Source organism: Mobula hypostoma, chromosome 6, assembly GCF_963921235.1.
Source record: "Mobula hypostoma chromosome 6, sMobHyp1.1, whole genome shotgun sequence".
Lineage (NCBI taxonomy): Eukaryota > Metazoa > Chordata > Chondrichthyes > Myliobatiformes > Myliobatidae > Mobula > Mobula hypostoma.
This window is the reverse complement of record NC_086102.1, coordinates 132,735,621-132,749,159: the sequence shown is the minus strand read 5'-3', so window position 1 is coordinate 132,749,159 and position 13,539 is coordinate 132,735,621. Positions and strand designations below refer to the sequence as shown.

Genomic DNA, 13,539 nt, shown 5'->3' with positions numbered 1-13,539 from the left:
GTGAAGTGTCGCCTTACCTGGAAAGACTGGGACCATGAATGGTTGTGAGGGAGGAGGTGTAGGGGCAGGTGTAACACTTGTTCCATTTGCAAGGGTAAGTGCCAGCAAGGAGATCAGTGTTTCCACAGAGATCAAATTATCTTAACTGTGGTTTAGCATGCCTGGGACCCTGTGCCGTAGTTGGTTAATATTTGTTGTTCTTTATTCACAGTTGTTGCTATCTATGACTATTCAAAAGACAAAGAAGATGAATTGTCTTTCCAAGAAGGCGCTATCATATATGTGCTGAAGAAAAATGATGATGGCTGGTATGAAGGAGTGATGAACGGTGTGACTGGTCTGTTCCCTGGCAATTATGTGGAATCCATCATGCACTACGCAGAATGAGGTGCTGAAGGCAGCTCCTCCACCCTCCTGCTGGTGTACTGCCACACTCTGTGGCTTCCTGTAATGCTCGGACATGCACAAGCTGAAAATGAAGGATTCAAGTAAACAATACGCAATATACATTTATTGAACCAGGACGGAGCAAAGTGACATTGTCTCTTGGGAAGCTCTGATTCCAATGTAAGATCTGGTGACTGTTGTGAAATGAGCTCTGTGCACGCGTGCATACAACCAAACAAACATACATACACACATACATATATACACACACACACACACACACACACACACCCCCACCCTTGCACAAACACATATTCTCTCTCTCACTCTGTCTTTCTCTCTCTCTCACACTCACACTCACACGTGTGTATTCTCTTGCTCTCACCCTCTCTCTCACCTCTTTCGCTTTCTCAAATGTGCAATGCAGTCATTCCTGGTGTTAAAGGGTTGACCGATACCACCATTACTACAGGGCAAGTACCTTGCCAGGTCCAAACAAACTGCATCTGTGGTGCTGCCAGATTCTGAATTAAGCTATTTTCTGTCTCATTTTTTAAAGATTCTGAAAGTAGTTATTCCTGATGGCTCAATATGGGCATCAGTTGGAAGCAGTTATATTACAGTACTAATTTACACAGCAGCCGTATAGGATATGCTGGCAGACGACTCATATATGAGTGCTTTGTTCACCTGGAAGCATGGAAACTGACATTTCTTTGAAGCCTGGCAAGTATACTTTGTTGTCATCTCTAACTGAGAAACAGCTGTACCTTCCAGGGGTTGTTCCCTTGTAAATGGGAGGGGTTGGGGCATGCCTGGAGAGAGCATCGTGGGTAGGATTACGTGAGTACAGATTTGTGACTCTATGATAGTTGTTTATAGTGTTGTTAAGGACTGGTATATCCCTAGAAAGCACTGAGATATTATTGATGGGAACAGATTTATTACTGCGTAAACTATGGTACATAATTAAATGTTCTACAAGTGTTTAATGATAGAATACAATACTAATGTGTATTGGGTTGCATAGAAATTTCTGGAGAATGGGTTGGACTGCAAGCATAACACAGTATTATAAACTAAGATTAATAATTTCTCCAGTTGTGTCAAGTATGTTAATCAAGGTTAGAAGCGGCAAGACTAATATCCTTTTTGTGATTTCTTCAACTTGTTCCTTAATTTGTTGAACGATATTCTTGATCCCAGTTGATCACTGAATAAATAGAATTTATGGAGATTTATCAATGAACGCTTGAGAAATTAAGTTGTTCTGGTGCAAATTATAGATATCGCAAACATGGACTGGGGAAATAGTGGGTGGAGGGGATTGGGAAGAGAGTTGAGGAAGATGACAAAAATTTGACCAGGTTGCTAGGATGTGAAGGACTTCACTCTGTGTTAATTGAATATGCATTTTGGTTACTGCATTGAGATTTGATCTATTTTCATCTCACATTTACACTGCTGAAGTAGAAGAAGATTGTGCCTCAGTGAATTCAGTAGGATTGTGCGATCTGGACTCAGACATGAAGAATGAGACCAACAGGTATCTGAACCTGGTGGAAACTTGCCAGACTGCTGAAGTAGAACTCAAGTTGGTAGAAGTAAATGGGTATAAGCAAAAGTCCTCTTTAACGAATGAATGAATATGATCTAGAGACCAACCATTACCCATTTGAGTTTCAATATCTTGTGTGACAACTAATTGGTGATCTTGAGTCAGGTTTCATAAATGGTTCTGTTTATTACTGCTTTCAAATGGGATTGCTGAGATTTCTGGAGTTTGTGTGGCAATCCGTACAGCTGTTGGGTGGACAGTAGAGTTACTTGTTTGTTGCCAACATTGCCTTTCAGAACTATCGTGGTTTCGAGGAAATCCAGCCATTGCTGTGAGCACTCCAAGAAAATAACATAAATGTTAAACAAAATTCATCTTTATGAAATATTAAAGGTCATCAAACTCCATTTCGTTAATCGTGTCAAATAACAAAAAGTTAGTTCACTTCCAATTAGCATAGACAGGGCAATATTGGTAGAAGATTGGTCAGTGGCATTTAATGATGGTGCAGAGAGATTGGAAATAATGAATATAACTCCAAGGATGACGTCAAACCAGAGTTGGAGGTTCTTTTTCTAATTCACCGATGTACTGTGTTGACAATCTTCAGCATGTACACATTCACTCTAAAGCATGGATCTTGAGATTAACTAGTGACTTCATAGTCCAAAAATTGTAGTTTCTCTGAAATTGTCACAAACAGCTATTGACTTTAACTGCATTGTCTTGCCTTCTTAAGACCTTGAATCATTAACTTCTGAGTTCAAAACCAAATACAACTCAAGCTCATAATCAGTATTCATGGCTCAATTCGGGAATGCTTACTCAGATTTTGGCAAAATTGGTCAAACTTTGGAAAAGAATCTGCAAATGGGTTTGGTGTGAGTATGGGAAAAGCACCTTAAGGTAAGAGAGTTAATGTTCCAGCAACAAGAAATCTCATGAACTGAAATTTGTTCTTCATCTGAACTTACCTTGTGATATGACCGTTACTTCAAAATAGATATAAGTTTCATGCTACTTTTTTTTTTAGGTGATGAGCTCCATTTTACATGAATCATTTTTTAAGAGGCACGAGTTTCAGGCAGTAAGGGCATTCACATGTACACCTGTCAATAGCACACAATAATAGTAGCAAATATAATTTTGTCATGAATCTATATTATAATTTATACCTGAGCCTCTGTTTAGGACATAAAAATCTTTAAAGAAATGAAACAACTGCCTGAGGATGTGGTACTTTTGAAAAGCCCAGTGCTTTAGATTGTGAATGGGAGTCACTGGCCTTGTAGTACTGGTGCTTAATGTATCGGTCGACCCTTTGGTTTCTTTGCTTATTATTGCAGTAATAATGTGTAAATATCCTCATTGGTTTTATGCATCATTTTGTAAGATTGAAGTCCTCTCTTGGGTTGGCTGAGATGCTGTGTAAAGAATACTGACTAGAGCTTGATATAAAAGAATCTGTGTCTGTAATGTTTGAATAGACTGCATGCTATAGTCCCTGTCCTGGAGCTTGCTTTAATTCTTCACATTACCCTCCTCTTCAAGCTGAACTTTTTCATTTCTTGTTGTGGGTGGGATCGGAATGTGTGCCCACCTACTCTAGCACGGAAGTGTAGGGATTTTTCACTTTTCCAAGGCCCACCAACATGCAATACTACCAGATGACCCCTTCATTTCACTGCCAAATGCTTCTTATTCACTGCCAAGTTTTCCCATTAAAGCATCGCCAAATTTTACCTTCATTGAAATGCACACATATTCCAAGGCAATAATCTAAAAGGAACCTGCACATTACTAACTGATTTGAGGTTTCCCTTATAGCACTAATTTTGAGTGGGCATTTGGATACTTTCTCTCTTTCCCTCCCCCCCACCAACTTGTTTTCCTGATTTTTTTTCCCTCCTCTTTTGAACAGCTGGGGTTTGCTGCTGACTTTTCTATATTATGTGACTTGATTGCTTTGAAAACCCACCTTTAATATAAAATATGAAAACAGATGATATATGGTAAAAGATTGAAAGATGTTTTCAGAGGGACCTGTATGTCCTTGTACGTGAAACACGGGAAGTTAACATGTAGGTACAGTAAATGCAATTAGGAAGGCAAAAGGTATGTTGGTCTTTATTAACTATGTTCTGCATGTAACAACCACTCTCTCCAATTTAGAGCCTGGGTGAGACTATTTGTTATATTGTGTACTGATCTGATTTATGAAGGATATATAGAGTGCAATGAAGCTTTGCCAGATTGATTTTTCAGGCTGCAGGGATGTCTTGTGAGGAAGTATTCAGCTGAACAGGCCTGTACTCATGTGATGGGGAAATGATATAAATATATAATATTCATAAACAACTGGATTAATATGCAGTCGGTTTCCCCTAGCAAAAGTGTCTAGGACTAAGGGTCACAAATACAAAGCAAGAGGTCAACCATTTAGGATAGAGGTGAACATATTTTTTATTCCACCCAGAGGGCTGTAAATCTCTGGAAAAAGACTGCGAGGCTCAGTCAAGACAAATATTAAAGGAATCAAAGGATTTAAGTTAATGAAGGAAAATATGCTGAGGTAGAAGATTTGCCATCATCTTAGTGTATATTGGAGCAGGCATGAGGGACCAAATAGACTGCTATTTTTGATGTCTTAAAGGATCATTTATGTACTAGGTTAACTAATTCGATGCCACCTTCTGATTCATTCTTCACAACAGACATACTGCTCCCTTGTTTTTTGCTGTCTGTTAATGTGTGACTGAGATCTTATTTATAGTTGCAGTGTGGAGATTTCTAATCTTGAGATCAGTTTTACAACAATCCCTGAGATTTTTAAACTGCATTGTTGATCCTCAGTTAAATACCATAAGGAACCCAAACTTTGGCCTAAGGAACAAATTAGGAGTTGGAGCCTCTGTGACTCAGAGGTGTCGAGAAGCCATCACTACGGAATTTGGGGCTTTCCAATACATGTGCCTTTGTGCTAAGCTGTCTCCGAGGTTACCCAGTGAGCCATGTCTGAGTTTGGTGGTTGCAGTCACTTAATGAAATGTTACAATGGTTAAGTGGTATATAATGTTTATCTGACACCACTTAAACAAATTTCTACTACAACCATGTGGCTTGCAAGACTACAGAAGCAGATGTTACCCGAAAGGTTGAGATTATTGTCAGTTAAGAGGTGGCACAGTATTGCAGTTAATTGAAATGCTGCCTGATAGCTCCAGCTGGTCAGGTGCAGTCAAGACTTCCAATCCTCTCTTCCATTGCACTCTGCAGTGCCCTACCATTCATAGTATGTCCTACTCTGGTTTGACTTTCCAAAATGCCTCACATTTACCTATATTGAAATCCATTTGCCGCTCCTCAGCCTACTTCTTTAACAGATTATGGTTCCCAACAACATTAAATCTGTGTCAGCTGAAAGCTTACTGATAAGCCTTGTATATTCGAATCCAAATCAATTATATAAATAACAAGAAACGAGAGTCCCAATCACTTGTCAACAGCCTCCGTTCTGAGAAACAACCTCAAACCACCATCCTCTGCTTCCTACCTCTGAACTAATTTTAAGCCTCTGTGGATTCCATGCAAACTAACCTTCCAGACCAGTCTACCATGCATAACCTTGTTGAAGGCCTTGTTAAAGTCCAAAGAGACAACACCCACAGCCGTATCCTTATCTTCCTTTTTAGTAACCTCTTTAAAACAAATCGAAAAGGTTCATCAAGTGCATCTTCCCATGCACAAAACCATGCTAACTCCTCCCAAAATGACTCTGTCTGTCCAAATGCTGGTAGGTCCTGTTTCTCAGAAGTCTCAGTAACTTCCACACTATTGATATCAGGCTAGGCAGTTCCTGGCTTGTCTTTACTACCCTTTTCAAACAACAGAACAACATTAACCATTTCCAGTCTTCAGGAACTTCACCAGTGGCTAATGACAAAACAAATATTTCTGCAAGGACCCCTGCAATTTCCTCTCAAGCCTCCACAAAGTTCAAGGATGCACTTGGTCAGGCCCCAAACATTTATCCACCCTAATGTACTGTAAGGCTGCAAGTACCTCCTCCTGCAAATACAAATGGTCTCCAAAACATCTCTTGTTTCCCTTATCTCTTGAGCAACCATGGTTTTCTCCTCAGTAAACACAAGGGGAATTATTTGTTCAAAGTCCCACCCATCTCTTGGGGCTTAAGACATAAGCAGCTCTGCTGATCTCAAAGGGGACCTATTCTATCTATAGTCACGTTTTTAATACAGCTTTAGAAGTACTTCTGATTTTTCTTAATCTTACTGGACAAATCCATCTCATAAACACTTTGTCCTTCTGATTTCCCTCATAAGAGTATTCTTAATTTTTTTTTAGTCATCAAGGGATTTGCTCAATCCTGACCTCTTAAGCACAATGTATGATTCTTTCTTTTCCTTGACCAGAGCCTCAATATCGCTCATCAAAGTTCCCTAAACTTGCCATGTTTACTCTTCATCCTAGCAGGAGCATGTTTCTCTTGGGCATTTGCTCTCACACTCTTAAAAGCCTCCCACTTATTACCCAGTCAGACTCTGCTAGATTCCCCCAAAATTAGCCTACTGTCGTTTAGGAGCCTAAACTGTGGACCTGTCCTATCCTTTTCCACCACTACCTTAAAACTAATAGAATTACCCTGTGTGGTCATTAGGCGCCATCGTAGCAATTAGGGCAACACTATTACAGCTTGGGGCATGAGAGTTCATAGTTAAATCCCGGCATCTTCTGTAAGGAGTTTGTTCATCTTCCCCGTGGAATGCGTGGGTTTTCTCCAGGCACTCTGGTTTATTCCCACAATCCAAAGAAGTAGGCTAATTGGTCATTGTAAATTGTCCCATGATTAGGCTAGGTTTAAATTGGGGGTTGCTGGGCAGTACAGCTGGAAGGGCCTGTTTGGCACCATCACAAAATAAAGTATTCTCTGACTGCCTCATTCCTTTAGAGGGGGCCCAGTATTGCACTTTCCAAGTTGGACCCTCTATATATTGGCTCAGGAGATTTCCCTGGATACATTTCACAAATTCCATCCTATCCAGGCCCCTTAATATTCTGGGTGGCACAGGCAATAATGAGGAAATCAAAATTCCCCACTCATGTAACCAATACAACCCCGTTATTCTTACAAAGTTCCTGCTGACTATGGGGGGGGGGGGTATGTCTATAATGCAGCCTCATTAGAATGACCCTTTCTTGTTTGTAAGTTCTACCAAATGGTCTCACTGTTATCGGAAAGGCTACAGCCTCTTCTTGCTTACCTGTACCTATACCTGTCATGCCTGTAACATCTGTATTCTGGAATACTAAACTGCCAGTCATGCCCTTCTCTCAGTCATGATTCTGTTACAGCCATAATATTCCAGTCCTCAGAGCCAATCCATGCTGAGTTTGCCTGTCTTACTTGTTAAACCTCATGCACTAAAATAAATGTATTTGAACTAAATATTCACTTCCCTGTCTATCCTGATTACTAAACTTACTCTTGCTGATTAGTGCTTTCTCCTATGACTTGCTCCTGCTCAGAGTCCCACCACCCACTCTCTTGCCAATTTAGTTTAACCCATCCTGGGAGGCAACACACCTCTGTGACCACATAATCTTGCCCCTTTTGGGTCTCTATCACAATATCCCAACTACCCTTCTCCTCAACTTTGGGCCTCAATGCAGTGCCAGCAACGTGGCTACTGCTCCGCGTGTGGTATACCAGTTAGTGAGGGGAATGGCCATGCCTACTCCCCTTATTTTTCGTCAAAATCACCCATCTATCTGAAGTGTGACCACCTCAGTAGAAGTCTCATCTATGAGGTTCTCATCCTCCAACTCCAGCTCAAGTTCCTTGACCTGTGCCCCTCCGCTAAAGTCTCTTGAGCAGAGGCCTTAACTCCCCAGTCTCTCAATTTCTGCTCAAAAAGGCCACTTAACCTTACACTCACCAGATATTAAAAGACTTTCATTTTTAAAGTTCCTGCTCTCACTCCATGCACCTCAGCCGCTTTCTCAGCATCGTCACACCGAAAACTCCTGAGCCAAAGTGTCAGCTTCAACTCCTCCATTGGCTACTCCAAAATGGCCACTCACTTGACCCAAGTTGCTTTCTTTTGGCTATTGTTAATTGCCAATCATCTATCGACTACAATTCGTTGACGCCTCTTAAATTTCTGTAGTGAAACTCGCACGCACCAAGACTTGCCTCTTTAAACTTTCCTGTTCTCCTGATAGCTTATAGATGGGACAATTTCACATCGGCTCCCAATGTTTTGTTTGGTCACAGTGGGGAGAGCAGGGCAACCAGACTGTGGCAACTGTCCCAACCTTGCTGGGCCTCTTTTCAAGTTATCATTTCTGTGTCATGACACCTTGCTGGTGAGGCCCTTTGCAGTAGAATGCCCCAGCTGGAACACAAATGACCTCATGCACTGCAGGGGGATAGGGAGCTGCTTAGGCAGCCACCCTATACAGTACCTGGAATGAATACAGCACTTCCCTTCAAATTATATCTTCGTCTTTCGCTTAAGAGAAAAGAAATAATCCCTCCTGATAGATGGGTGGTTGGGAAAATCGCATTTTTATTCTGAGTAGAGGAATTGAGAGGGATTTTGTGGATTAATTGATGATGCTAATTAAATCAGCAGCTCCTTTTATCATTGTATCATGCAACTACCAGGATGGTAGAGGCAGAACTAATTTTTTTTGAGTAATTACTATAAAAGACTCCACAGAAGCCACATATATACTGTAGTGCAAACTGATGGTATCTAATTTAACATGAAAAGCCTCCAGGACATTTATTTTGAAAAGAATGGTGTGGTTGTCAGATTGAACTATATGAAGATCCCTGTCCCCTTCCCCTTGACACCAGGCTAAGACAGTGAACTCTGAACCTACTAATTTTTGCATCTCGATCCCTGCTAGAAATTAAAAACATTGATTTTATCCACTACTAGCTCCTCAGATGAGAAAATAGGTCTGCTGTCTGCTCATGGTTCAGGGGCTCATTAACTGGGCTGAGGTTTGAAGGAGGGAAGTAATTGGTTTTTGTGCTTGCTGACACTAAACTCGGATCATCTTTTCTCCCCCTGTCTAATGGGTGGGACACAGCTGTACATTTTCTGTGCGTGCAAGAATAAAGTTTTGTGAATTAACTGTATCCTGTGTATATAAAAAAGTTTAAAGGCCTCAAGTCTTAAATAATAAAAAGATAAGTGACTGGAATGTTTAAAGTACATCTACTGCAATTCACCAATATTTTGAATTTATATTTCTATGACTGAACTTTTGTTCAAACATACACAAGTTTCAAAAAAGTTTGTGATACTTTTAACTAAATGTTCTTTATTCTGAGCTCTGGAGGTGACCTGTTCAATCATACTGCAGAGAGATCAAGTTTTCTGGGGCCAGTTTTCTTAGAAATGACTGATGTTTACATGGTCCTGCATTAAGGCTGTTGCCTTCATCTTTATTGTGAAGGAAAAACTGCCCTTAAGCATTCCAGCTTTTTAGAATTAACATTTCATTCTTCAGGTCTATTAAAATTCAGGAATTGTAGAGCGATGCTAATTTTTATGAAAATGAGCAATCAAGAGCTGGTGGCAAAGGACAAATTACCAAATTTGTTGAAAGTGAAAATACTTAATGTGCTTAGTGGCTGAAATTAAATGCAAGCAATCCTGATGAAGTGGGATGGGGTTAATTCCCTCAGTTGGTTATTGCTTGGGACAGTGAAGGCAGGCTAAATGTTTCACTATATAGCTTCCCAATCCAAACAAGTTCACATCTGAATCAGATATCACTGACATATGACATGAAATTTGTCATTTTGCAGCAGTAGTACAGTGCAAGACATAAAAATCTATAAATTACTAAAATAAATAATTAGTGCTATAAAAAGGAGTATCAAGACTGTTCATAGACCATTAAGAAATCTGATGGCTGAGAGAAAATAGCTGATCCTGAGTCATTGAGTGTAGATGTAAAGGGTCCTGGACTTTCTCACGAATGTTAGTAACAAGATGAGGGAATATCCTTTATGTGAGGGTGTTTAATGATGGATACTGCCTTTTTGAGGCACAGCCTCTTGAAGATGTCCTTGATGCTGTGGAGGGTGCCGCCCGTAATAGAGCTAGCTGAGTCAAGAACTCTGCAGATTCTTGCAATCCTATGCATTGGAGCCTCCATATCAGGCTGTGAAGCAACCAGTCAGAATGTTTTCCACTGGACATCCAATGATATCTGTAGGAGTCTTTGGTGTCACATACCAGATCTCAAGCCCATAATGGAATATATCAACTAGCATGCCATCTCCATGATTGCATCAATGTGTTGGACCCAGGATAGATCTTCTAAGATGTAAGATGTTAGTACCCAGGAACTTGAAGATGCTCACTCTTTCCATTGCTGACCTCCAATGAGGATTGGGGTGTGTTCTCCAGACTTCCCCTTCCTGATGCCCACAGTCAGTTCCTTGGTCTTGCTACCATTAAGTGCAAGGTTGTTACTATGAAACCACTTGACCAACCAATCCATCTCACTCCTGTAAGCCACCCCGTTCCATCTGAGATTCTACCAACAGAGTTGTCATTGGCAAATAGTGTTCAAGTTGTGCCTAACTCCACAGTCATGAGTGTAGAGCAATGGGCTAAGCACATATCCTTGAGGGTGGAGAAGATATTACTGACTTATACCGACAGTGTTCCTCCAATAAAGAAGTCGAGGATCCAATTGCAGAAGGAGGTACAGAGACTCAGGTTTTGAAGCTTGTTGATTAGTACTGAGGCAATAATAGTGCTAAATGTCAAGCTGTAATTGATAAATAGTAGGCTATCATGTCTTGCAACTAGCTAGATGCTCTGAAGCAGGGAGGACAGCTAGTGAAATAGTGTCTGCTGCAGACCTGTTGTGGCAGTATGCAAATTGCTGCAGGTTCAGGTTCTTGCTCTGTTTACCAAATAGGAATTGAACTTAAAGCCCTTCTTAGGCACTCCCTTGGGGTCAAGGATGTCTTGGTCCTTCAGCTTTTGGGGATCTACAGTAACAGATGAGGAATAAGGATTATAAAAGGTGGGTTGTCGGTCCATTTCAAAACAAGGAGTGACTTCCGGGGTGCCTAGGCGTGACTTGAGTAGCAGCAGTACTCTCAATGGATACGATTAAATATTCCCGTTTCAGCCTGATAACAGCTAAGGAGCACAACTGCTTCCAAGGTCAATACAGTCAACAAGTATGTCTTAATGCATTTAAACAAACTATCATTGCTTAGAACTGATGGAAACAACACTGATTGTAGTCGGAAGTGCCCACATAGGATACCACAGAGGAAGCATGGGTGCAGAGCGGGGTTAAAAGTGAGTTTCAGGAAACAGGGTTTTAAACTCCCAATACCGACTATCTTGCGAGCAAACGTACAGTCTCCGGTGAATAAAATCAGTGATCTCAGAGCTAGGGTGGTGAATCAGAGGGACATTAGGACTGCGTGTGTCCTTTGTTTCACAGAATCCTGGTTAACTCCTTCCATACCAGATGAAGTGATTCAGATTGACGGGTTCACTGTACACTGTCAGGATAGATTTATAGAGTCTCAAAAGCAGAGGTGGAGGAGTATGCTTCATGATTAACTCTTCTTGGTGCACAAATATATCAGTGCTGTCCCAATTCTGCTCACCAGATCTGGAATATCTAGCAGTTAAGTGTCATCCTTTATACCTACCACAGGAGTTCTCCAGGGTCGTTTTGGTAGCAGTATACATTCCACCTCAGGCCAATGTCAATCAGGCTTTAGATGATCTGAGCAATGGGATCAACATGCACGAAACAGCACACCCTAACACCTTCACCATAGTTTTGGAAGATTTTAACCAGGCCAGTCTGAAAAAAAATCACTAAGCAATTACCATCAACAGATCACTTGCAATACCAGAGGAAACAACACACTGGACCATTGCTACATCACCATCAAGAATGCCTGCCATGCTATTCCACACCCTCACTTCGGGAAGTCTGATTACCTGTCTTTATTTCTTCTCCCTGAGTATAGGCAGAGACTGAAGACTACACCAGTAGGGAGGACCAAGAAAGTATAGACAAGGGAAGCACAGGAGTGCTTACAGGATTGCTTTGAATCAGTGGAATGGACTATATTCAGGGATTCATCTTTGAACCTGGATGAGTATGCTGCAGTTGTTACTGACTTCATTAAAACCTGTGTGGATGAGTGTATGCCTACAATGACTTACTTCACATTCCCAAACCTAAAGTCATGGATGAACCAGGAGGTACGTCGTCTGCTGAAGGCTAGATCTGTGGTATTAAAGTCTGGCGATCCAGGCTTGTACCAGAAAACCAGATATGATTTGCGGAGCTTAAAAACGCAAGCACAAGGAAACCTGCAGGTGCTGGAATTTCAGGCAACACACATAAAAGTTGCTGGTGAACGCAGCAGGCCTGACAAAGGGTCTCGGCCCGAAACGTCGACTGTACCTCTTCCTAGAGATGCTGCCTGGCCTGCTGCGTTCACCAGGAACTTTTATGTGTGGTGCATGATTTGCAGAGGGCTAATTCAAGGGCGAAGAGACAATTTCGAATGAGGTTGGAGGTGACATCGGATGTATGACAACTCTAGCAGGGTTTGCAAGACATTACCTCCTACAAAGCGAAACCCAATAGCATGAATGGCAGCGATGCTTCACTACCAGATGAACTGAATGCCTTCTATGCCCACTTTAAAAGGGAGAATATAACTACAGCTGTGAAGATCCCTGCTGCACCTTATGACCCTGTGATTTCTGTCTCAGAGACTGATGTTAGGCTGTCTTTAAAGAGAGTGAACCCTCGCAAGGCAGAAGGTCCACATGGAGTACCTGGTAAGGCTCTGAAAACCTTTGTCAACCAACTAGCAGGAGTATTCAAGGACATTTTCAACTTCTCACTGCTACGGGCGCAACTTCCCACTTGCTTCAAAAAGGCAACAATTAAACCAATGCCTAAGAAGAATAATGTGAGCTGCCTTAATGACTATCACCTGGTAGCACTCACATCTACAGTGATGAGATGCTTTGAGATGTTGGTCATGACTAGACCGAACTCTTACCTCAGCAAGGACCTGGACCCATTGCAATTTGGCTTATCGCCACAATAGGTCAATGGTAGACCCAATCAATGGCTCTCCACAGGGCTTTAGACCACCTGGACAACACAAACACCTATGTCAGGATGCTGTTCATTGACTATAGTTCAGCATTTAATACCATCATTCCCACAATCCTGAATGAGAAGTTGCAGAATCTGGGCCTCTGTACCTCCCCCTGTAATTGGATCCTCGACTTCCTAACCGGAAGACCACAATCTGTGCAGATTGGTGATAACGTATCCTCCTCGCTGACCACCAACACTGGTGCACTTCAGGGGTGTGTGCTTAGCCCACTGCTCTGCTCTCTGTATACACATGACTGTGTGACTAGGCGTAGCTCAAGTACCATCTTCAAATTTGCTGATGATGCAACCATTGTTGGTGGAATCTCAGGTGGTGACGAGAGGGTGTACAGGAGTGAGATATGCCAACTTGTGGAGTGGTGCTG

At 41.6% G+C, this 13,539-nt stretch overlaps 1 protein-coding gene across 14 annotated transcripts in view; it reads left to right on the top strand.

Moving 5' to 3' along the window:
• LOC134348416 (abl interactor 2) overlaps positions 1 to 9,204 on the top strand; it is a 161,862-nt gene extending 152,658 nt beyond the window's left edge. For 7 of the 14 annotated variants that reach the window (XM_063051756.1, XM_063051752.1, XM_063051751.1 and 4 more), the window contains one exon: positions 212 to 9,204. In XM_063051756.1, the coding sequence (XP_062907826.1) occupies positions 212 to 387 (176 nt within the window). In that variant the 3' untranslated portion in view covers positions 388 to 9,204. The remainder of the gene's footprint in view (positions 1 to 211) is intronic. The other 7 variants (XM_063051763.1, XM_063051761.1, XM_063051760.1 and 4 more) reach the window with 1 other exon arrangement.
• Positions 9,205 to 13,539: the final 4,335 nt, after the last annotated feature.